This window comes from Ambystoma mexicanum, chromosome 5q (assembly GCF_040938575.1).
Source record: "Ambystoma mexicanum isolate Mex_15411 chromosome 5q, UKY_AmexF1_1, whole genome shotgun sequence".
Classification (NCBI taxonomy): Eukaryota; Metazoa; Chordata; class Amphibia; order Caudata; family Ambystomatidae; genus Ambystoma; species Ambystoma mexicanum.
The window spans coordinates 18,728,743-18,752,731 of NC_090933.1; the positions used below are offsets into that span (position 1 = coordinate 18,728,743).

The following is a 23,989-nucleotide window of genomic DNA, read 5'->3' on the forward strand; positions in this document are numbered from 1 at the left end:
CAGCGTGATCCGTAGGGTCAGGTTTAGTAAACTCTAACTCTGGAGACGTATCAATGCCACTGGCAGAGTGGAGGGAGCCGCAGAGATCTTTAAACTTTGACTCAGGATCAATCAATTCTTCAGGCACATCTCTAGAGCCATACCTGACTCCCCGAGGAGAAACTTCTCCTTCTGAGGCACTTTCCTCCTCAAATATGGAGGACATAGATCTAAAAAAGTCAAACCTAGGTACAGGTTTGTAAATTTTCTCTTTTTCCTAGAGGAACTCGACGGAATCATCGAGAGCGCCTATGGTTTACCCGATGGCACGTAACCATCAAGGTTTTTGGCGTTGAGGTGATCGTGCCGATGGCGTCGATGTAATTGTCGAGGTCATCGACTTTTTAGTCTCTTCGACGAGGTCGGAGATGTACTCGATTCTCGAGTCGAAGACTTTGACGCCTTGGCGTTGAGTCGACGATGTCGTTTCTCCGACTTGCTACTTGCCAAGGTAGCTTTTGACCTGTCTGCGTCATCCAGGGGAGCGACAAGGGTCATGCTCTTACAAGGTTCTTTTGAGGGGGTTGAAGCCGCATTCTCAAAGATTTGCATTATTTTTGTTCGAAATGCCTCCAATTTTCTGGGGGAATCCGATTTGGTCAGACATCGAACCAGCTCCGTGAAGGAGTCTGAGGAGGAAGAGGGAGACCTATGACGTCTCTTTTTTGATTTCTTGGAGGAAGTCGAAGAATGTTCCGATCGACTCCTCGATCTAGACCTCTTCTGGTGTTTATGTCAAGCGGAATCTTTAGATTCCTCTGATTTTTTTAATTTCTTCGAAGAGCACTTCGAAGCATCCCGACCCAACGCTATCTTACCTTTGTGTTCGCGAAGAGCTTTCTCTGTCATCGATTGGCAGGAGCCACAGTCACCGGTCCGGTGGTCGGGACCCAAGCACCAAAGGCAAACTCGGTGGGGATCTGTGATAGACATTTTTGCCTTGTAGTCTTTACACTTTTTGAAACCCGATTTCGGGGTAGAATGAGTTGATGAAGACGAAATCTTTCTCTTGAGGAAGAAAAATGAAGCGCGCTTTGTCTCAAAGCAAAGCTCGGAAAAATGGAACTGAAACCAACGGGGGCAGCACAAGCTATTTGTACCACGAATGACGTCGACATACAGCGACCTCCGAGGGACATTGACGCCTCGACCTCGTGCAGAGCGCCCTCTGCCAAAAAAAAATGTGCGAAGCTGGGAGATACGTTTATCATAGATGAGGAATACGTGGGAGGACACAATCCATTTGAAATATATTTTTAAAACATAGTTTAAAAAATCACAGTCCTAATCATGTCAGACAAATGAAACAAATTACCATGTAAGGGTACTCCTCCTCTGCTAATTTCTTTCTGGCTTTCTCGAAAAGTGGCAAGGTTGTCATAGATCCAGGACGATAAACAAGCAGCAGTATTCCCAAGTCTTCCAATTCCCTGTATACTTGTTTTATCAAACAAGTTACTTTCTAGAAAATTGAATTCACAAAAAAGAACATGATGAGGATTATTCAAATGTACAGATGGGCACAGGGAAAATATGCTTTCTTGGGTTGAGTGAAAACCAACAACAGAGCAAGTTGTAGTCAGGGAACATATCATATTAGAAAATATTAATTTTAAATAACACCTGGAATGGCATGATGTAATCTGGGGGCCAATCAGGAACCAGGGGTTCCGGGCAATAATGGTGAGTGAGCCTTGGATCCTGATGGCTCACAGGATTTTATCCGCCACTCTTGGGTTTCCATCATTGCCTTGCTCTTTACCTTCACTTCTGAGCTCACCTTGCTGCCATCTTCCACTTCCCCCCACACTTCTAGTCCATGCCCTTCGCACCTGCCCCCCCCCCCAGAGACTCGCACTAGTAGCATTATTGCCTGAAGTCCAGGCAATAGGGATGCCAGCCAATGACACATTTTGCTGGTATGGGAAACTCAGATTGCTTAATGTATATTGGCATGACTGTGACAAAGAGATAGAGATCCCCATGTCCCATATTTCCAAGCTCTGCCTTTGGTATAATGAGTGAATATAATGCACTCATTCCATATGGATCAGAATGTATCCTGTATAATACTTTACAATCATTTAGATTTTACTTTTTACTAGTATGGGTGGATGGAGATATTATTACACACCTTTAAATATGTTCACAACAATAATTTGTTCAAGCATTGATTTCCACTTAGCTTAAAAAAAATGTGTCACTGTTAGGTAAGGGATAGATGCTTGGTTACCCTCCCAGAAGCATTTCTGGTTCTTGCATATTTGTTACTGATAATGATAATGGTTTGTTATTTATATAGCATCATACAACATATTTACATACAATTATCACTCAACCAAAGTTGCTGAAATGCTTTCAGAACTATATTGAATACAGCTGGATTGGTTGCTAGTACCACTTTCTAAGTACTTCTTTCAATGTGGGAAACACAAAATAGCAAACGATCCCACAAAAAATGATTTGTTCTGCAGCCCATAGTAGATCAGTAAGCATTATCCACATATGAAAATAGTTTTGAGTGGAAATTATTCACTGAAATATGAAACGGATTGCATAATGTGAGGAACCAGAAACGAGACACGGACACAGAGGACTCATGATGATTGCTATAAACCTTTAACTTTTATTTAAATAATAAAGGGGTTGGAAAATGCCTCACTGTCCCTAATCTAGAAGGTATTTCCCTAGCTCAACCAAAAACTAAGGGCCTGTCGTGTCTCAAGATGTGCAAAGCAAAAATGTCCTTTGTCCAAAATCTTATCATAGCCCTCCCATTCTATAAGTAACTCTAAGGTAGTAAGGGAGTAATTAATAGAAATCAGTGCACAAGTGGTGCACACGGCTGGCGCACAGTGTGCGCGTGCGGCAGTCTGCGCCAGCCGCGTGCACCAAAACCCATTTCAGCGCACAGCGTATTTATGGATTTCAACATCCATAACCAGCCGTGGTGCAGAGTGGCATCCCCAACCCCGCCCTGTGCGCCATGAAGAGCGCACAAATCCAGTACATGGCGCAAAGGCCAGTGGACCAGCATACAGCCCCCCAACCATGAAAGCGCGTGTAAAACTCCCCGCGCATGCCCCAGAATACACGTACCCCACTCCCGCCAGGCCAATAGCATGTAAATCTCCCTGCGCACGCCCCAGAATACACGTACCCCGCTTGGGGCAGCCAAAACGCGTGTAAAACTCCCCACGAACCCCTCTGAATACACATACCCCACTCGCACCAGCGAAAACGCGTGTAAAACTCCCCGAGCACGCCCAGAATACACGTACCCCGCTCGTGCTAGGCCAATAGCATGTAAAACTCCCCGCGCACCCCTAGGAATACACGTACCCCGCTCGCGCTAGACCAATAGCGTGTAAAACTCCCAGCGCACGCCCTAGAATACACGTACCCCGCTCGCGCCAGCGAAAACGCGTGTAAAACTCCCTGCACATGTCCCAGAATACACATACCCCGCTCGCGCCAGGTAAATTGCGTAGAAAAAGCACCCCCCTTGTGGCGTGGGCTGCCTGTGGGACATGCCCAGGGTGGATGGGGTGCCTTTGTGTATTTGGGGGGTGTGCGGGAAGTATCACACACGATAGGCCTTGTGCGAGCGGGGTACGTGCCTTTTGGGGGTGCGTGGGAACTCATACATGCATTTTCAGTAGCGCGAGAGGGGTACGTGAATTCTGGGGCGTGCACGGGGAGTTTAACACATGTTTTCGCTGGCATAAGTGCGGTACGTGTATTCAGTGGGGTGCAAAGGGAGTTTTACATGTGTTTTCGGTAGCGCGAGAGGGGTATGTGTATTCTGAGGGGTGCGCAGGGAGTTTCACACGCAATTTGTCAGTGTGGGTCCTCCCGGGCATGCCCCTTCCCCCCTCCCCAGGCCCTGCAAGCAGCCGACACCACAGGGGACTACCCTACACCCCTGGCCATGCCCCGCAGGCAGCCCATTCACTCTGGCCATGCCCCGCAGGCAGCCCATCCACCCTGGGCATGCCCTGCAGGCGGCCCACTTGGCACCATGCACTCGTGACCCCCAACACATGTCCCACCCACCATTGACGGCACCTGCCAGCAGGCCCCGACTCAAGTCCCCCTGCACCCCCACCCACCCAGCATTGACGGCACCTGCCAGCAGGCCCTGACTCAAGTTCCCCTGCACCCCCACCCACACAGTATTGACGGGCACCTGCCAGCAGGCCCCGACTCATGTCCCCCTGACCCCCACCCACCCAGCATTGACGGGCACCTGCCAGCAGGCCCCGACACATGTCCCCCTGCACCCCCACCCACCCAGCATTGACGGGCACCGGCCAGCAGGCCCCGACACATGTCCCCCTGCACCCCCACCCACCCAGCATTGACGGGCACCTGCCAGCAGGCCCCGACTCAAGTCCCCCTGCACCCCCACCCACCCAGCATTGACGGGCAAATGCCAGCAGGCCCCGACACATGTCCCCCTGCACCCCCACCCACCCAGCATTGACGGGCACCTGCAAGCAGGCCCCGACTCAAGTCCCCCTGCACCCCACCCACCCAGCATTGACGGACACCTGCCTGCAGGCCCGACACATGTCCCCCCCAACACATCATCACCATCCACAATCATGGCCCTCATGGCCACCCAAATCCCACCCCACGCCACCCCAGTCCAAACACCCAACCAAGTATTCCATCCACCCCACATTGAAATCCCCATTACATGAAACATCCCAAATGGCAAGTATGCACATCAATACATGTCCGTCACACACACACAATGGGTGCAAGTGAATGCGAAAACCCACATCGTGACATGCATGAAACCAATGAGAGAATACCGCACAATTGAAGTATGAAGCCAAAATGTATTAAATGAAAAATCAATGGAATAAAAGAAAATCACACAAGAGAAAATGATAACAAACAAAAGGCTGGATGTCCCAAAAAAAAAAAAATATATATATATCAATGCAGAATCCAAATAAAATCAAATGGAAATGGCTTCAAAGTGTCTGTCACTCAAACCAAATCCAAAGGATGAAAAAAGATAAATCCATTGCTCATTTTGTGTAAAAAAAAATAGAGGTCAAATCCATTCTTCAACTATATACAATGTACTAATCCAGGGTCCATGAGCCCAACCATTTAAAGGAAACCTACAAAAAAAACTACCTATTAACCAACTATATGCAAAAAGGTGGGGCATAGTTCATGCGCCCCAAAAGAAAGAAAAATATAGATGAAACCTAGCACTAATCAACTATATACAATGGCTGCGGGCAAGTCCTACGGCTTACTCTGTGATGTTCTGGGCCAGGACATCATCGAACTCCACGTTGATGTCCCGGAAGCGGGCCTCTCCCCTGTCCCCGAGGTCTCGCAGGGATGCAGTCATGGCCTGTTCCAACTCCCTGCAAGTAGCCTCGAGGCACTCAGCCCACCTCAACGCCCTGCGCATGGAGTTCTCCGCCCTGACCATAGTGAGCCGTGCCTCTTCCGCCCGCCGCCGCTCTACATCTATCCTCTGGCCCAACCGCTGCCACACGGAAGACACTCCCATTCCACGGTCCTCCTGCCCTCCGGCCGATGACTGCCCCTCTGATGTTGATGGCCTTGAGCCATGATGCCTCCCACACTGAGCCTGCCTCTGCCAGCACGACGGCATCCGGGCTGATGGAATCCACCGGCGCCGTCGTGCATGTGCCCAGCCTGATGATGCCAGCACATCCTCCATCTGCTGGGCTCCAGTTGGTGGGGTGTCCACCCCTGTTGGACCTCCTACTCCCGACTGTGGCAGGGATGTGATCTCCACTGAGCTGGCTGCGTTGGTCGGGGCAGGTTCACAGGGGGCCCTGGTGGAATCTGGGCCGGAAGACGGCACGGAGAACGACTGGCGCATAGTCTGCACAGAGGAGGAGAGGGCCGCCAGAGTGCCCGACACATGTACGAACCCTCCGACCAGGGCCCCTCCCAACTGGGCTACATTGGCACGCAGCTCTTGGTGATGACATGCGTGCTCCCCCCAGGAAGCACGCACTTCATCACGAATGTCACGTGTGCGCAACGCGACACCAATCAGGACGGACTCCATACGGTCACGGTTCTCCTCGTCCGCAGGTAGTGGAGTGCCAGGTGACGTGGGCCTCCCCCCCTACCTGCGGACAGGCCTGGGACGGGGAATCCGTGCTGGTGCATGGTGGTTCAGTCACAGGGTCAGGGACACTGACATGCACAGGCCCCTCCATGGCGACCTGTGCTGCCTCCTGCCCCTGCCCCTGGACTGCACCACTTGCACCAGTGGTACCACCCCCACCAGGACCCATGTGCGGCTCAGTAGCGTCCTCCTCCTCCTCTGTGTACACCACCAAACTGGATGGCTCCACACCGTCTTCCGCCATCGCAAGCCCCTGTGGGGACTCACCCGCCCCTTCCGCTGCAGCCGTAGTGGCAGACGCGGCACCAGTACCCTCGCTTCCGGATGATGGGAATTCCTGGGAGGGTGGCTGGGCCTTGCGTCGCCGGCCAGTGGAGGCATCCCCGCCGCTTTGCTCCACAGCGCCGTCTCCACCCTCTTCTTAACTCGCCGCTGTGTAGAGGGAGACATAGAACACAAGCATCAGGGTACTGTACAATAGTCCCCTAGACAGGAAGCAATAGCACATGAGTGGCACTGTCAAACGTCACTTCCATCATGTCCCTCCACAACACATGGGTCAATGCAGGCAACACACATGCAGAAACAGGCACGGCACATGCAATCAACATTTGCATCCATGTCCAAGGGACTCTATTAACATACAATGCTGGGTTTAAACTCACATGCATCATGGGTCATACTGATCACATGCACACACATCACCGGAGGCTCATGCATCTGGCCTCGTACACCACAGACACAGTGGATACAAGGATGACTAGACTGCATCAGTGAATCAACACATCGTCACGGACATGTGTCATGCATCCATGGCGTTTCAAAGTCACACACATGCTACTCAGACACACAGACATGTGCATCATACATGTCCATGACAGCAGAACCCATCTCTCACACCCCATCCATGTCCAAGAACAGAGACAGGCGTGCATTTATGTGTGCATTCAGCATGCTGCTCCGCATGTCGCATTGTAACACATGCACCATCCATGTGGTTCACGCATGACTGGTCTCACATGCAGCACCATGATGTCCCTGCACACACACATCCATGCATGGCCTATGTCACACATACAGGCAAGTAGCTGACTACGAGCACACTGCTACATGCCCTGTTTCACACAGCAATGCATGGCCACTTACCGCTCAACTCCATACGGGTCTGCTCTGAAGGATCTGGACGTGGAGTGCTGGGTTTATGCGTTCCAGGACCCTCGTCTGCATGTTGGTCAGGCAGACCCGGCACCCCTCTGCATCCTCTGCCTTCAAGAGGCGCCAGGCCTTGCTGAGGGTCCTGGACCTGAAGTCCTCCCACCGCTTCCGGACGTGTTGCATGTCGCGGGCTGCCACCCCCTCCACATTGATGGCAGCCACATGTCCTTCCAGATCCCCTTCAGTCCTTCATAGTCGACGCGTGAACTTCCAAAGAGGGCATCATAATGCCCCAGGACTTGCTCCAACAGGATGCCAACTTCTTTGTCACTGAAGCTGGCAGCCCTCTGCCTCTCTGCTGGGGTGTTGCCACTGGTGTCAGATGGTGTTGTGTTGGACATGGCAACCCCCGAGGCAGGTGTGGGTGGGCAACTGGGACCTGGGGCTGGGCTGTGGAGCGATGGTATACCAGTCGAGAGTCTTCTGTTCCAGCAAGGGTGGTCACAGCAACTGGACCCCTGCAGATGGCTGACGTGCAGGCACCAAATAGCAGGGCAAATGGGCAGCAGGCGGGCAGCAGCAGATGGCAGGTGGGAGCGTGCTCGGGGCTGTGGGGGGCAGGAAAATGGCCTTCTGGGCAGGAGCGTGGTCTTTCGTGTGTTGTCGCGTGGCCAGCTTGATATGGAGTGATTTGGCACATGAAAAAACTGCACGTCAGCGTGTAATTCGAGGAAAGGCCCTTAGCGCGTAAGCGCATCTGTGACGTTACGTGCACGGGCGTTCCCCTTGTGACGGGTGCATAGTGATTCAGCACGTGAAAAACAGCACGTCCGTGTGTTAATGCGTGTAATCCGAGGAAAGGACCTATGCGCGTAAGTGACGTGACGCGCGCAGGCGTTTCCCTCAGCACGGGTTAAAGGTGAGCGGGGCCAGCAGTTCGCTGTACGTGCCTTTCGTGGAGACCGACGTGTATGTGGCTACTTCGTGTTGTTTTGCGCACCATGACAACTTCACAGCGGATCAAGGACGTATCTCTTCTTTTGGTGGGGGTATTGGATACACGTGTTTTTCATTATCATGCTAGTCTGACGATGAGTCGTGCACGCTATTTTTCCCACTGCGGGTGCCCCTGTGTATCGCGTACCCGTTTTCGAGGTCAAAGTAGCCTGTGTGTCCCACGCATACGTGTATTTCCTGTCCCTAGGTGCCACCGCGTACTGCGGGAGGTTAACTCCACACGCGTGGGCTACCGGGGGTTCCGTGCACGGTTTTACTGCAGCTTTGGGGTGCCTGAGTGTTGCGTGACCCGTCACTTCATCACCGAGGTCACATACAGCCTTGCAGGTGCAGGAGTGCTGTTAACATCTTGTATCCCACCCCCTTCACCCCAGTTTCCCAGGACAATTGTAGTGTACACCTCCCATTGGCACTACTACATCTGTGCCGGCACTACTCCATCTGCGCCATGGCTGGGAGGCCACGAAAGGTGAGGGGCGCCTCAGCTGGGTGTACTCCACGTGGCGGGTGTGCTCAGGGACGTGGCCGGGGTGACCAGGGAGTAGGGGGACTCCCGGTTCTCCAGGGTGGCTGCAGAGGCGGAAGAGGCAGGGGTGCGCCAGCTCGGGACGATGTTGTGCCACGTGTTGGTGCAGTCATGTCACCACCCCCTGCGGCTCCGGGTGATGCTGTTCTTGCATCTGGCACTGGCGCCCATGTGACCTGGCAGTCCGTTTCATTGACTGCCACGGGCCCGAGGGTAGTGGTAGCTGCAGGTGCAGCTGTGGGCACCACCACCCAGGCTCAGGGTCTGCCAGCGCAGGCTTCATTGGCACTCGAAGAGTCCATTGAAGATTTCCAGGAGGTCAGGAGGCACACTGTAGGTGCACGCAGGGCTGCCCTAACCGAGGCACGTGTCCTTGGGGCAGTAATGTCATCTGCTGCCCCAACCACCCGGGAGTTGGTAAGTGCAGGGGCAGATGCAGCCAACAACACCCCGGTTGTGAGTCTAACAACCAGGACAGTCCTGGTCAATGACCCTGGCACAGCGGATGTTGCTGCGCAGGGTCCATTCCAGGGCACCCAGCAGGCACTGACGCAAGTCAGGGTTTACCTCCATGTTCCACCTGCCACTCCCTCGGCTCATTCCACCAGTGCCACTGCCCATACTGATCAGGTCAGCATTCGCCAGCCAGGGTCGGACCTGCATCCAAGAGGAGGAAGGTTGCACCTGCAGCACAGGCTGGGACCCCAGACAGAGCTACGGCCTCCAGCACGTAAAGGAAGAAGCCTTTCTGTGCGCAGGAACTGGACTTCCTTGTGGACTACGTGCTAGTGGGGCTGAATTGTCAAGCTACGGCTGCCCAGCGTGATACCCACTGGAAGCATGTTGTGGATGATGTGAGTGCATTCGGCCATAAGGTGCACACAGCTGCAGAGTGCAAGAAGCGTTGGAATGACCTCAAACGCAGCAATAAGGCGAAGCGTGCCTCTAATTACAACATGACTCTTGTGACTGGCAGTGGGCCAGCACCCGAGGAGGAACACCTCACACCGCACGAGTCCGTCATTGCGGGGTTCATACCAACAGAATTGGTCGAAGGCGTGGGAGAGATGCAGGACTTTGATGCCCCGTCCAGTGAGAGTTGTTGCGTGTTTGTCAGGGCTATGTGTGTTTTACTTGTGTGATGTGTTGTGCATGACTGCCACTACATGTCATATGTACATGCTTCTCATATGGAAGTCATGCAATGCTTCACTGATGCGTGCCTGCTGTGCAGGATGGTGGACATGTAGAGCAGCCGGGGACAGTCCTCATCACCACACTTGCACCCTACTCACATGCTAGTCACCCGGATGCCCCTCCGTTCCATGTTCCAGCTCACTGGCCCTTCTGCATGTAGCCTGGGGTGTCTTTCCTCTCAGCACTGGGACTATGTCATTGCATCACTGACGTGCATGTGTCTTCTGTCTGCATGCGGGTACTCCACGTAGGCATGCTCCCTTGCGCCTCCACCCCCCCCTGCACCCCAAGTTTACCATTGCACTGGTGTGCATCATTTTGATGTACTGCAATGGCCTGTTCAAGCCTCCTGTTTACATGCAAACTTCCACCAGCCAACCTGCCAGACACATGCAGTGGGGTACACCCTCTGTCCTTCATGCAGGGTGTCTCACTTGGACTGTGCAGATGGCAGATGCTCTGCAGGGACATGAGTGCCCATTCATGCTCCATGTGCATTCCATGCATGCCCTAATGTGTCCTTGACTGGATGATCATTGTAGTACGTGTCCAGGATGACCTACATTTCATGGCATTTCATCAGCCATCCCATGGCCACTCTGGCTCAGTCCTGCATCACACACATATTTATGGTGTCACAGTCTGTGTGAGGCACAGGCCTCCCCCTGTTTCACGCCCACTGTCTCTGTCCAACTGGTGTAGTGGCTTCTGCACACATGGGTGTACTACTGAGGGTTCATCATGTGTCCTGCTTACTTTCCCATCATCATCTGCTGTGTTGTCAATTGACTCAGATGATGCAATTGATGCTAGTCCACACTGTCTGCCAATACACAGGTCTCTGGTCACCCTTTCGCTACCATCCAAGGCATCCCTGCATTTTCACTTGGGTGAGAGGGGGGTGCTTGTAGCCATGCAACCCATTGCATGCATATTGCACATGATGCCTGAACTTGCCCTTGCACTGCCTTCACGTTTCTTGATACACATCATGATGTACTTGTTCATGTAGCTAGTGGGTAACGTACATATGTTCTGCACTGCATCAACCCACTTCTGAGCCGTGTTACACCGTTCTACATGTCTACTCCCTGATGCAATGTCAAAGTGACCTGCCATTTATGGCAGGTTCTCATTTGTGTGTGACATGTCTGCTTCATGTGTTGGCTGTGTGTGTGATGTCTATGTGTGTGTGTGTAATGTGCTTCTGACATGTGTACTAATTTTATTTTTTCTCCACTTTTCAGATGATGACGCAATGGAGCCAGAGGATTGGTGTTGTCATGCCAGGCACAGGGTTGTTATCACAACAGCAACACGGCACACGTGGGGGTCGTGGGGTGGTAGGCCACGAGAACCCACATGTGCTACAGATCATCTTGTCTATGGCGGGCAATGAGTCCAGCCCAGATGACCACTCTGACGTCCATGTCGAGTTGGATGTGCATCAGGTCCATTTGTCAGGGGTGAGTGATTCTGATGTGGACGCTCCTCTGTCCGCGACACCTGCACTGAGGGGCTAGACGTTGGTGGGACCTCCGCCTGTGGTGGATCGGGACGCTTGGTCACCCTCCACACCAGTCGCTGATGTGCCTGGGCCATCACATCGACGGGGGAATGTAGTCCTGCAGCCGCCGGCGGTGCCAATCCAACAAGTCCTTGCGCCCCGCAGGTGTCAAGCCCAGCAACGCGGTGGCCGCGCGCCACCAAGGTATACTGAATGGGAGCAAGACATGGCTGCCAATTCCAAACGCCAGGGGGCAGCAATTGATAACATCGCTGTGAGCATGGAACGTGTGGCCCAATTCGTGCTCCCCCCTGCTAGGCAGGTGCTTCTCCAGCAGCGGGCGGCACAGTCCAGGGCCTGCTCGCTCAAGCTGGGTATGGCGGCCTCAGGCTGAAATGGTATCTTTGTGTCAAGCGATTGCTGCTCACGCAGAGGCACACATGGAGGCCCTGAGGGTTCAGTATGAATCCCTCAGACCCACTCTGGGTGTGCTCTTGATGTCCCAGAGGGAGCGGTCAGAGGAGAGGTTTGCACAGCTTGAGCGTACCATCTCGGCTAAGCTACATGCTTGCCGGGAGGTGCATCAGTTGTCTAGCCAGGCCACGCAGGAAGAACCCTGTGTTACATGTGTTACCTTGCAAGAGGAAGCACGTGTATCACGGGAGGTTCTGCATGCTGACCTACGTGTCATCGCCGCACAGAACCAGACTCACCTGTCCGGCAGACTTGCTGCCGACGAGGGGCAAGCTGCGCATAGGCGTGGTCAGGCTCCTGTGCCACGTCAACCTTTTCAGGAAGAGGCTGACTCGGACGACGAGATATCTCCCACACAGGTCGGGCTGTGCAGGCTGTTAGGCGGAAACCTGTGCAGTTCCCTCTGGGACCACTGCAAAAGATTTAGGACTATAGGTGTTTGGCAGTAAACCCACTTGGTAGCAGTCTGTACCACACAGATTCACTTGGTAGCTGTGGCTGAGCAGTCAGACTTCTCTCAAGAAAAGTTAGGCAGCATGTGGAGTATACAAGATAGGGCAATTTACACAGTAGAACAAGCAGACACAGAACAGAGCTTGGGTGTAAAGATATATAATTATTTATTGTAAAAACACATCTATGAAAAACACACTAGCACTATTACGGCAAACAACTTCAATCACAATTACTATAAGTATATCAATCCCCTAACAATATTTCGACAAGTCTAGGTTCAACGGCACCACTTATTTGCAGACAGAGGTGAATGCTTTAACCTAGATGGCACTCTAATATTCGTTAGAACGGGACAGAAAAGGCAGGGTATGAAACCAACTCGGCACCAACACTTTTACGAAGCAAATGCAAGGCAAGTAAGGCAGGGTCTACTGTAGATCACAAAGTTCAGAGGCCAGGCCCACTCGGAGAGAGGCAAGGCGATATGTCCCAAAAAGTATCACAGTGGAAATGCACTTCGAATCTTTGTAGCAAATTGTCACAGAAAGGTTGGACCAGTTTAGAACAAAAAGTTAAGAAGGTCTGGAGGCGCCCCAGTAGAAAGGTAAGGATTAAGACACCTCACGCTAACCGTCACAAGGGAAGCCAGGCGCACACAGTACCTTGTAGGTGAAGAGACAGCTCCGGCGGGGGCAGTTGTTCTTGGTGGTGGATGCAAGTCGGGGCTTTGCCAAGAGATGAGATGGTCTCGTCGTCGAAGGAAAGTTGAAGATCGTTGCACCACCAGGGAAGAGACCAGCCACAGAGTGCTCCGTCACAAGGCACCACCTTTTGGACGCGGTACGGGCTAGTGGCTATCCGGTTGCCGGGGTCCTCAGCACGGGCAATTCGACCAATACGCCCTGGAAGCGAAGAAAAAGCAAAGGGACTGGTTGTTCCCACCAGTTAACGGAAGAAGACTCTCCAGCAGGGAGATCTCCTCTGTCGTTGGGAAGTGGTGAGTCGGTTCAGCAGGGCTCCACTGGAGGTGTCGTCGTTGCAGGTCGGCTCAGCTTTACCCTCGTCGGATTCTTAGGTCCTGTGGCGACTTCTGAAGATCCAGTCCCAAAAGCCCTGCTTTTTTGCAGAAAACCCCCATTCATTCAGCCTAGCTGTCAATCAAAACACGCTAAGTGGTGAGCGGGGTGGCTCACCACTTGGGCCAATCACACCAGAGTGCAACTTGAGTTGGCAAGGCAACTCAGTCCAGGGTGCCTAAACCCCTCCCACACCCCCTGTGGTGCCCAGACAGAATGGCACCACTTTGGAGGGCCTCTGTGCAGAAGCCGGCCAAAAGTGGAACAAAGGGCCAACCTTTGTTTCGGAGTTACAGAGGCGAACACATACGCCATTTTAAAAACCGAGTCTTGGCAGAAAATACCAACCGGTGGATTTATTTAAGATAAATAAACCAGCGGTATGTTAGAGACTAATGTGAAAAAGTATTAGCCTCCAACAATGGGAAGAATCCCATAGGAATATATTTGGGGTCGAATATAAAAAGTAGTTTCCACTGCCACCAGCCAAAGCTCGATGAGGGGGGACGGGACAGTGCCCCCTCGAACAACAGACCAGGGGTAATCGAATTACCCCTACCAGTACGTCCACAATAGGATGGTTTGTACGGGTTCTGTTAGTAAATGTAGGTCTAGTAAAGCCAATGGTGACTTTACATGCCCTGGGAGACAGTAGTCTGTCCCAGGGTATGGAGTCTATGGTGGGGATCCTCTAGGACACCCCAGTGTTACGGCACGGAGGGTGCGGTGTAACACGCATAGCAAAACACATGAGGCACTATGGAGTAAAAGACCCCATAGCCCATAGAACACATTGACATTCAAAGGAATCAACCACGTTCATGTCCAAGAGTGGGAGAAAAAGAGTCTCACTCTTGGCAGGATGACAAAAACAAACTCCAGGAATCCAGCAAAGCTGCTGGGGGACTCACTAGGTTAGGAAATTCAGCCTAAACAGAGAATTCTCCCTAACACTCGCCCCCCCCCAGACTAAGGGACAGGAGGATTTAATCCACTCCTGGATGAATCTCATACCTCTAGTCGATGACATACATCCTAGAGAGACCATCAGCATTTTGGTGGTGACACCCTGACCTGTGCTCAATGGTGAAATCAAACCCTTGCAGGCAGATTGACCATCTCAGTAGTTTTGGGTTTTCCCCTTTCATTTGCATTAACCGTCTCAAGGGTTGGTGGTCAGTCTGAATGACAAAAGTAGAACCATACAAGTATGGCCTAAACTTCTTCAGCGCCCACAAGATAGCAAAGCATTCTCTTTCGATTGTTGCCCACCTTGTTTCAGGATCCTTCAGCTTGCGGCTGAAGAAGCAAACGGGGTGCTCCCTACCTTTCCCATCCAGTTGACTGAGTACTGCACCTATTCCTACATTTGAAGCATCTGTCTGCACAATGAAAGTTTGGTGGTAATCAGGAGCTCTGAGTACTGGGGCTTGGCAAAGAGCCTTTTTCTGATTTTCAAAAGCCTGATGGCACTCCTCGTTCCATCTAACCTTTTTAGGGAATTTTGGAGAGGAGATGACATTCAGAGGAGAAGCTATGGTCCCATAGTTCTGAATGAAATTCCTGTAATACCCGGTGAGACCTACGAAGGCTCTCACCTCGGTCTGAGTAGTAGGCGTTGTCCAATTTTGCACAGCTTCAATCTTACTGAGCAAAGACCTTATTTCTCGACCTACTACCGCATGTCCAATATAGACTACCTTACGCTGTCCAATTTGGCATTTACTCGCCTTTATGGTCAGATTGGCTTGTCCAAGAACCTGCAAAACATCTCTTAGGTGGGTTACATGTTCTTCCCAGGAATTGCTGAACACTGCTATGTCATCCAAGTATGCCATGCAGAAGTCTTCCATCCCATTAAGAATCTGGTTTACCATCCGTTGAAATGTAGCAGGTGCATTTTTCAATCCGAAAGGCATTACCTTAAACTGGTATAAGCCAACTGGGGTAGAAAATGCAGTTTTCTCCTTGTCATGGTCTGTCAGGGCTATTTGCCAAAAGCCTGACGTCAAGTCAAATGTGCTGAGGAACTTGGCTGAACCAAGTCTATCCACCAACTCATCTGTTCTTGGCAAAGAGTGGGCATCAGTCTTGGTGACTGCATTAAGAGCTCTATAATCCACGCAGAATCTAAGTTCTTTAGATCCTGCCTTTGGTACTAACACAACTGGGCTAAACCATGGACTAGTAGAGGGTTCTATTACCCCGAGATCAAGCATCTTGCTGACCTCACCTTTGATGTGGGTTTGTACATTTTCTGACATTCTGTATCCTCTGCTTTTGACTGGCAGACAGTCACTAGTGAGTATGTCATGCTGGCCCCAAGGGGTCAAGCCTGGTGAAAGTGAGAACAGAGAGGCAAACTGATTCAACATAGATGTGCACTCTTCTTGTTGCTCAGGTGTCAGATTTGAAGAGAGATTTACTCCTTCAATTTTTTCATCTAAAGGTAGCCTCTGAGGAGATCAGGAAGAGCTTCACTCTCTTCTTCTTCCTCTGATGATGCTAGAAGCAACGCTCCTACATCAGGTCTCGAGACATACGCTTTGAGTCTGTTGGTGTGGAAGACTGTTGGAGCCTCCTTGGGATTGCCTCAGTCCACCAGATAGTTGACCTCTCCGAGTTTACCCACAACTCTGAAGGGTCCCATCCATTTGTCTTGCAAGGCCCTCTGCCTTGTTGGGATCATAACGAGAACCAGCTGGTCTTGAGTGAACTCAACCATGTTAGCCTTTTGATCATGCCAGTGCTTGACCAAAGCTTGTCCAGCTTTCAAGTTATTGCTTGCTTCTGCCATCATGTGTGACATTCTCCTCCGGAGACCTATCACGTAGTCAGTCACTCTGACTGGCTTGGGGGAAGGAGCACTCTCCAACCCCTCCTTAATCAGGGCCAATGGACCTCTGACGGGATGACCATAGAGAAGCTCAAAGAGAGAATAACCTACTCCCTCCTAGGGACTTCTCTATAAGCAAAGAGAAGGCATGGCAGTAGAAGGTCCCACTTCCATTTAAGGGGTTCCTCTAAAGCACCTATCATGCTTTTCATGGTTCGGTTGAACCTTTCTACCAACCCATTGGTTTGTGGGTGGTCTGTTGAGAACTTGTAAGTAACGCCACAGGTTTTCCACATGGCTTTCATGTAGTGGGACATAAAGTTTGACCCCCTGTCAGAGATTACTTCCTTAGGAAACCCGACCCTGGTAAAAATACCAAGGAGGGCCTTAGCCACAGCCGGAGCCGTAACAGTCCTCATAGGAATTGCCTCAGGATACCTAGTAGCATGGTCTACTACAACAAGTATAAACCTGTTGCCTGAAGAGGGTGGAGGATCAAGGGGACCAACAATGTCAATCCCTACTCTCTCAAATGGGACTCCCACAACTGGGAGAGGCACTAAAGGTGCCACATTCTTGGCGCCAACCTTACCAGAGGTGGCAGCTCCTGCAGTGTTTTTCTACTTCGGCCCCCATCTTCGGCCAATAAAAGTAGAGAGAGAGCCTTTCCTTAGTCTTCTTGAAACTCAAGTGACCAGCCAAAGGAATCTCGTGGGCTAACTGCAAGAACTGTTGTCTGTTCTCTTGGGGTACTACAAGTCGTTTGTAGTCTCCAGGTGCAGACTCGGTCGGTTCGCTGTAGAAGAGGCCATCTTCCCAGTGCAACCTATATTTCCCAGGCTCTTGCCCTTCAGCCTGAGCTTCTGCCTGGTGGCGAAGACCTTCCAGAGTTGGACATTCTCTCTGTCCCTTACTGAAGTCTGCCCTGTTGGGTCCACCTTCTGCCAGTAAAGACTGCTGCTCAGGATGGTCAACAGGATCCAGATCTCCAATGAGTTCCTGGCCTTCCATTAGCTCTTCCTCAGAGTCTAATTCTACCACACAGGGTTGTATCACCCTCTCAGCCGCAGCGGGAGTGGGAGTTACGGGTGTAACTTTGGACAACCGCTGGGAAGTCCTTGTTGGCTGCACTGAAATGCTGGCTGCTGGTTTCGGTATAGAAGTCTTAGGTTTCCCTTTCGCTTCTGATTTCTTGGAGACAGCAGCTGACAATTCCAGTGGAGCAGGAGTGATATCTTTCTTCATCATCTCCTGGGGAGTACCTCTCATGGTTCTCTCCCTTGCAGGTCTGGTTAGCTCCTGTAACCGTTTACTAGGAGGTCTGGGGGTATGAGACACAACTCCGAGAGTTTTTAAATCGTTACCCAACAGAACTCGTCCTGGTACCTCACTCTGTATGCTGACAGGTATCTTCACAGTCGTGTTGTTACACTGGATGAGAACTGGTAATTGGGGAAGCATCTGCACAGGCCCTCCAGCTAACTTGGTGAGGCGTTTGGGTGCCTTAGCAACATCCTCAGCCTGAAAAAAAGTTTATCCACCACAGTTATGCTGGCCCCAGTGTCCCTAATGGCAGGAGTCTCCTGACCATTCACCTGGACACTGTCCTTATAATACTCTTTAGTATTATCTGGGATAGAATTATAGACATCTAAATTCTGTTGTTCCCACAACCCCAGAGACACTAAAGAAACACTGGCTGAGACTCCAATGGGTTCATCAGCCAGCAGTAGAAAGTTTCCACTTGCCATTTGGACTTCCTCCTCTGGAGCGAAGGCTAAGGAGACAAGCTGGACCCCTGAAGGTTTACCCTTGCATCTGGGATCTCCTTTCACATGGTCAGTCGAGCCACAAACAAAGCATTTACCGAATGCTTTCTGGAATGGTGGCTTGTTCTGGCCTCCCTCTGGTTTGGCACCAGAAGGTACACTATTCTGCTGTGGTTTTCCTTGTGGCTTACCCTTATGGTTTTGTTTAGGGCCCTCTTTGGAATTTGAGTTATTACAATTCTCTTTTGAGTCTTTTTTAGGCTGTTTTCCCTCATCCTTTTTCTGAGTTGCCCCAGAATCCTTATGAGTAGCCCTGTTGGCAACCCATAAGTCAGCAGCCCTAGCTAGCGTCCTGGAATCCAATTCCTTCGAATCAGCCAAGTGCTGTCTGAGCTCAGGAGAACAGGCATCATAAATAGACTCCAACATAAAAAGATTGTTCATACCCTCATAAGTGTTCACTTTGTAACCCTTAATCCATCCCTCTAAGTTTTTCAACCCTTCACTCACCCAGGTAGCCCAAGGGGTACCATCATGCTTTTTGAGGGTTCTAAACCTCTTAAGATACTGGGAAGGGGTCTTCCCGAATCTAGCTATCAATGCTAGTTTCACACTTTCGTAATCCTTCTTATCCACCTCCCCCAACTCCATTACCACATCAGTCACAACAGGGGGAAGCCTAGAGAACAACCAGGGAAGTAACTCATTCCTTGTGATGTCCTGGAGCCCATGATTATATTCAAATATTTTCAACCAATCCAACACATCCAATCTAGGTTCATACATACCCACTAATTCCTTAGGCATCCGGGGTCTTTTGGGACTGGAACTTCTAGAGGAACCAGAGGAGAGAGAAGCACTTTCCACAGACAACTTTTTCATTTCCAACGCATGATTAAGTTCTATTTCTCTGAGTCTTAACTCAGCTTGCTTCTGCTCAGCTTGGGCATTCATTCTTCGGAACTCTAGCTCTTGGTTTCTTTCAGATTGGGCTAAAAACCGTTTGTACTCTAATTCGAGCTTCATTTTTTCCAGTTCAAAATAAGCAGGGTTACATGTGGGACCTGGTATGGGCCCCGTAGGTACAGTAGGTAAGGCAGACAGAGGCTCAGAGTGGCTAACTTCATTAGGTTCACTTTCCTCTTCTGACTCATTATCAAGACTTTGATTCAGATCAATACCATCACTGTTTTCTACATTTGCTGGAGAAGTTGGTTCTTCTGAACCAGTACCCAGACTTTGGTTTTCCAGCAATCTCGCTATCAGTTCTACTTTCTTGCCTCTTACAGAAAGATTCTCTTGTCTACAGAGAGCTCTTAAACTCTCAGTATTTTCACCTGACAAGGACTCTTGACTGTAAACTTCCATAGTAGACACGTTTTTGACAGTTGCTTTTTAGTGCTAAGCTTTGTGGTTAGTTATCCTAAAGTGTTGAAAAGCACTCTAAACTGTATACTCGAAAAAAATCCCACCGCTGTACACCAGTGTTAGGCAGAAACCTGTGCAGTTCCCTCTGGGACCACTGCAAAAGATTTAGGACTACAGGTGTTTGGCAGTAAACCCACTTGGTAGCAGTCTGTACCACACAGATTCATTTGGTAGATGTGGCTGAGCAGTCAGACTTCTCTCAAGAAAAGTTAGGCAGTATGTGGAGTATACAAGATAGGGCAATTTACACAGTAGAACAAGCAGACACCGAACAGAGCTTGGGTGTAAAGATATATAATTATTTATTGTAAAAACACATCTATGAAAAACACACTAGCACTATTACGGCAAACAACTTCAATCACAATTACTATAAGTATATCAATCCCCTAACAATATTTCGACAAGTCTAGGTTCAACGGCACCACTTATTTGCAGACAGAGGTGAATGCTTTAACCTAGATGGCACTCTAATATTCGTTAGAACGGGAGAGAAAAGGCAGGGTATGAAACCAACTCGGCCCCAAAACTTTTACGAAGCAAATGCAAGGCAAGTAAGGCAGGGTCTACTGTAGATCACAAAGTTCAGAGGCCAGGCCCACTCGGAGAAAGGCAAGGCGATATGTCCCAAAAAGTATCACAGTGGAAATCCACTTCGAGTCTTTGTAGCAAATTTTCACAGAAAGGTTGGACCAGTTTAGAACAAAAAGTTAAGAAGGTCTGGAGGCGACCCAGTGGAAAGGTAAGGATTAAGACACCTCACGCTAACCGTCACAAGGGAAGCCAGGCGTACACAGTACCTTGTAAGTGAAGAGACAGCTCCGGCGGGGGCAGTTGTTCCTGGTGGTGGATGCAAGTCGGGGCTTTGCCAAGAGATGAGATGGTCTCGTCGTCGAAGGAAAGTTGAAGATCGTTGCACCACCAGGGAAGAGACCAGCCGCGGAGTGCTCCGTCACAAGGCACCACCTTTTGGTCGCGGTATGGGCTAGTGGCTATCCGGTTGCCGGGGTGCTCAGCACGGGCAATTCGACCACTACGCCCTGGAAGCGAAGAAAAAGCAAAGGGACTGGTTGTTCCCACCAGTCAGGGGAAGAAGACTCTGCAGCAGGGAGATCTCCTCTGTCGTTGGGAAGTGGTGAGTCGGTCGGTTCAGCAGGGCTCCACCGGAGGTTTCGTCCTTGCAGGTCGGCTCAGCTTTACCCTCGTCGGATTCTTAGGTCCTGTGGCGACTTCTGAAGATCCAGTCACAAAAGCCCTGCTTTTATGCAGAAAACCCCCATTCATTCAGCCTAGCTGTCAATCAAAACACGCTAAGTGGTGAGCGGGGTGGCTCACCACTTGGGCCAATCACACCAGAGTGCAACTTGAGTTGGCAAGGCAACTCAGTCCAGGGTGCCTAAACCCCCTCCCGCTGTCATGGGCGCTACTCCCGAGGGGCCAGGACTGGCCCAGCGCCCTCGGAAGCAGACCCGTCTTCCACTACTCCGGACCCAGCAGACCCCTACAGGGGCCCTTTGGACCGTGTCCTGGGGCCTTTGGCGCCAGGCTCATGAAGGGTTTCAGTCCCGGCGCCATAGGCGCCGGCCTCATATTGATAAACAGTGTAATAATGCTTGGGTGGACTTACCTGAGGCAGACCATGCTGCATATTTACCCAGAACAATCCAGTCTGGTTGAAGTCCCCAGCCATCAGGGCTGGGAGGAACTATTCGTTCCATTCAGGAACTCTTTTCTTACCTGGGTGGAACCGGTGGAAGAACACACACTGGAAGCACTTCTCTGCTATTTAAACCACGCCCGATGGAAAACACGTGCTTCGCGTTATTCTGCAGCAGCAGCAGGACGTTCACCGAGTCGGCTCCTGCATTCCAGGTCCAGAGTCATCTTCAGCTTCCGCGCAGCAACCTGTGGATGAAGAAAGACACAGAACAATACTTACCAGATCCCGGAATCCAGTCACCGGCAAAACCTGCAAAGAATAAACATAAGGTTAGAAAAGTGCAACTCGCAGCCGCGCCCGCTTACCTGATCCATCCGTGATTGCAACGGAGCTAACCGCGGCCTTCTCTTCGGCAGCTTCTCTGCACCTGAAAGGCAAAGGACATAATTAAAAAGGGGTTTGTGTGAAGGCAGTCGCATTCATCTTAACTTACCAGTTTTTGCACGCGCAGAAGCGGCCACATCAACCGCAGCCTCCCGGCACCTGAAAACTAGAAAAAGGACATTATTAGAGGTGCCATTAAAAGCGGCCAAATATCATTATACTTACGTGCATCGGCACGTGCAGTGGCAACGGATATAAAGCCCGCAGCATCCCGGCACCTGAAAACTAGAAAAAGGACATTATTAGAGGTGCCATTAAAAGCGGCCAACGAACATTATACTTACGTGCATCGGCACGTGCAGCGGCAACGGAAAACTACGCCCACAGCATCCCGAGGCCTGAAACAAAGGAAAAGGGACATTATTGAGGTGCCCATCTTTTAAAGCCTAAAGACTACAGTATACTTACAGGCATCCGCTCGTGCATTAAAGGCGGCATCGCTCTTCGGCATCCCAGCACCAGTGCCACAACTAAGGCCGCAAAAGACTTGAGCCTCAACACTGAACTCATCCAGTGACGTAACTGGAATCCACGCACCCCTGCACCAGACGCAGGATGGAGAGCTCAGCATTTATACGCCTAAGGTGAGAGCTCGCTGAGACAAGTAGAAAGCTAGGCTGTGGGAGAAACTGGCGATTGGTGGGAGAAGGAATCCCATCAAACGGTGATTAACCCTTTTTCTTCCACCTGCAGAAAACTTACCCTGCAAGTCAGACATTCGATAAGAGGAAGCCCAGTCCTGAGAGTCGTCCGAGCTCTACGCTTCTCAATTGAAGAAACAATAGCAGCCCAGCCGGGATCAGCGCCTCCGTGGGAATCAGGTGAGCGTTACACCCACACCCCCTGTGGTACCCAGACAGAATGGCACCACTTTGGAAGGCCTCTGTGCAGAAGCCCGCCAAAAGTGGAACAAAGGGCTCAACCTTTGGTTCGGAGTTACAGAGGCGAAAACATACGCCATTTTAAAAACCGGGTCTTGGCAGAAAATACCAACCGGTGGATTTATTTAAGATAAATAAACCGGCGGTATGTTAGAGACTAATGTGAAAAAGTATTAGCCTCCAACAATGGGAAGAATCCCATACGAATATATTCGGGGTCGAATATAAAAAGTAGTTTCCACTGCCACCAGCCAAAACTCGACGAGGGGGGACGGGACAGTGCCCCCTCGAGCAACAGACCAGGGGTAATCGAATTACCCCTACCAGTACGTCCACAATAGGATGGTTTGTACGGGTTCTGTTAGTAAATTTAGGTCTAGTAAAGCCAATGGTGACTTTACATGCCCTGGGAGACAGTAGTCTGTCCCATGGTATGGAGTCTATGGTGGGGATCCTCTAGGACACCCCAGTGTTACAGCACGGAGGGTGCGGTGTAACACACATAGCAAAACACATGAGGCCCTATGGAGTAAAAGACCCCATAGCCCATAGAACACATTGACATTCAAAGGAATCAACCACATTCATGTCCAAGAGTGGGAGAAAAAGAGTCTCACTCTTGGCAGGATGACAAAAACAAACTCCAGGAATCCAGCAAAGCTGCTGGGGGACTCACTAGGTTAGGAAATTCAGCCTAAACAGAGAATTCTCCCTAACACAGGCGTTGAGCCCATGGAGGTTTTTATGTTTGTCTCAACATCATCGCATGTGGGTGTTGAGGTGCACCCTGTACCTCTCCCCTCTTGGTTGCCCCCCCGGGTCGTATGTGGCCATTTTTGAGTTTTCTTTTTAGTTTAGTTAGTTAATATTGTCTTTGATAGTTAGGTAATATAGGTTTTTCATCGTTAGTTTAATTAGTTAATATAGTTTAAAATTGCTTGTCTATTGTGCATTCATGTGATGCTGTGGTGCTTTGTGGCTTTTGAAAGCATCCACTGTCTGTTCCAGCTGGGCCCTTCAAGCTTGTCTCGTGTATGTGTTTGCAGCTTGGGGTCCTGACTCACATAGGCCACTCCTGCTTCCCTTATCCATCGGCTCGTTAGTATGGTTCGGTGTAACAAAAATGTACACAAGGGCTTTGGACTTTCCTCATAACTGTGGCCTGTCTGCTGCTGTACTACTTGTGTTAACACCCCTAGTGGGGATTGGATGCGTTTTATCCACGCCATTTCGGTAATCAATTTGGGTGGGTACATGATTGATATCTCCTTTAATTGATGTGGATTGTGATGTGTGTTATTTTCTTGCCTGTATATGTGTTTGATGCACTTCATGCTGTAGACGGTAGCCTGCACCCTTTGCATGTCAAAGTCACACTGATGTTGGGA

At 50.6% G+C, this 23,989-nt stretch overlaps 1 protein-coding gene across 2 annotated transcripts in view; it reads right to left on the reverse strand.

Moving 5' to 3' along the window:
• The window catches only part of LOC138497151 (uncharacterized), a 572,420-nt gene that overhangs the window by 487,172 nt on the left and 61,259 nt on the right, over positions 1 to 23,989 (reverse strand). For both annotated transcript variants that reach the window (XR_011278526.1, XM_069620428.1), the window contains exon 2: positions 1,355 to 1,501. Coding sequence is in view for 1 of the 2 variants with exons in the window: in XM_069620428.1 (XP_069476529.1) it covers positions 1,355 to 1,501 (147 nt within the window). In the remaining variant the exon portion in view is untranslated. The remainder of the gene's footprint in view (positions 1 to 1,354; positions 1,502 to 23,989) is intronic.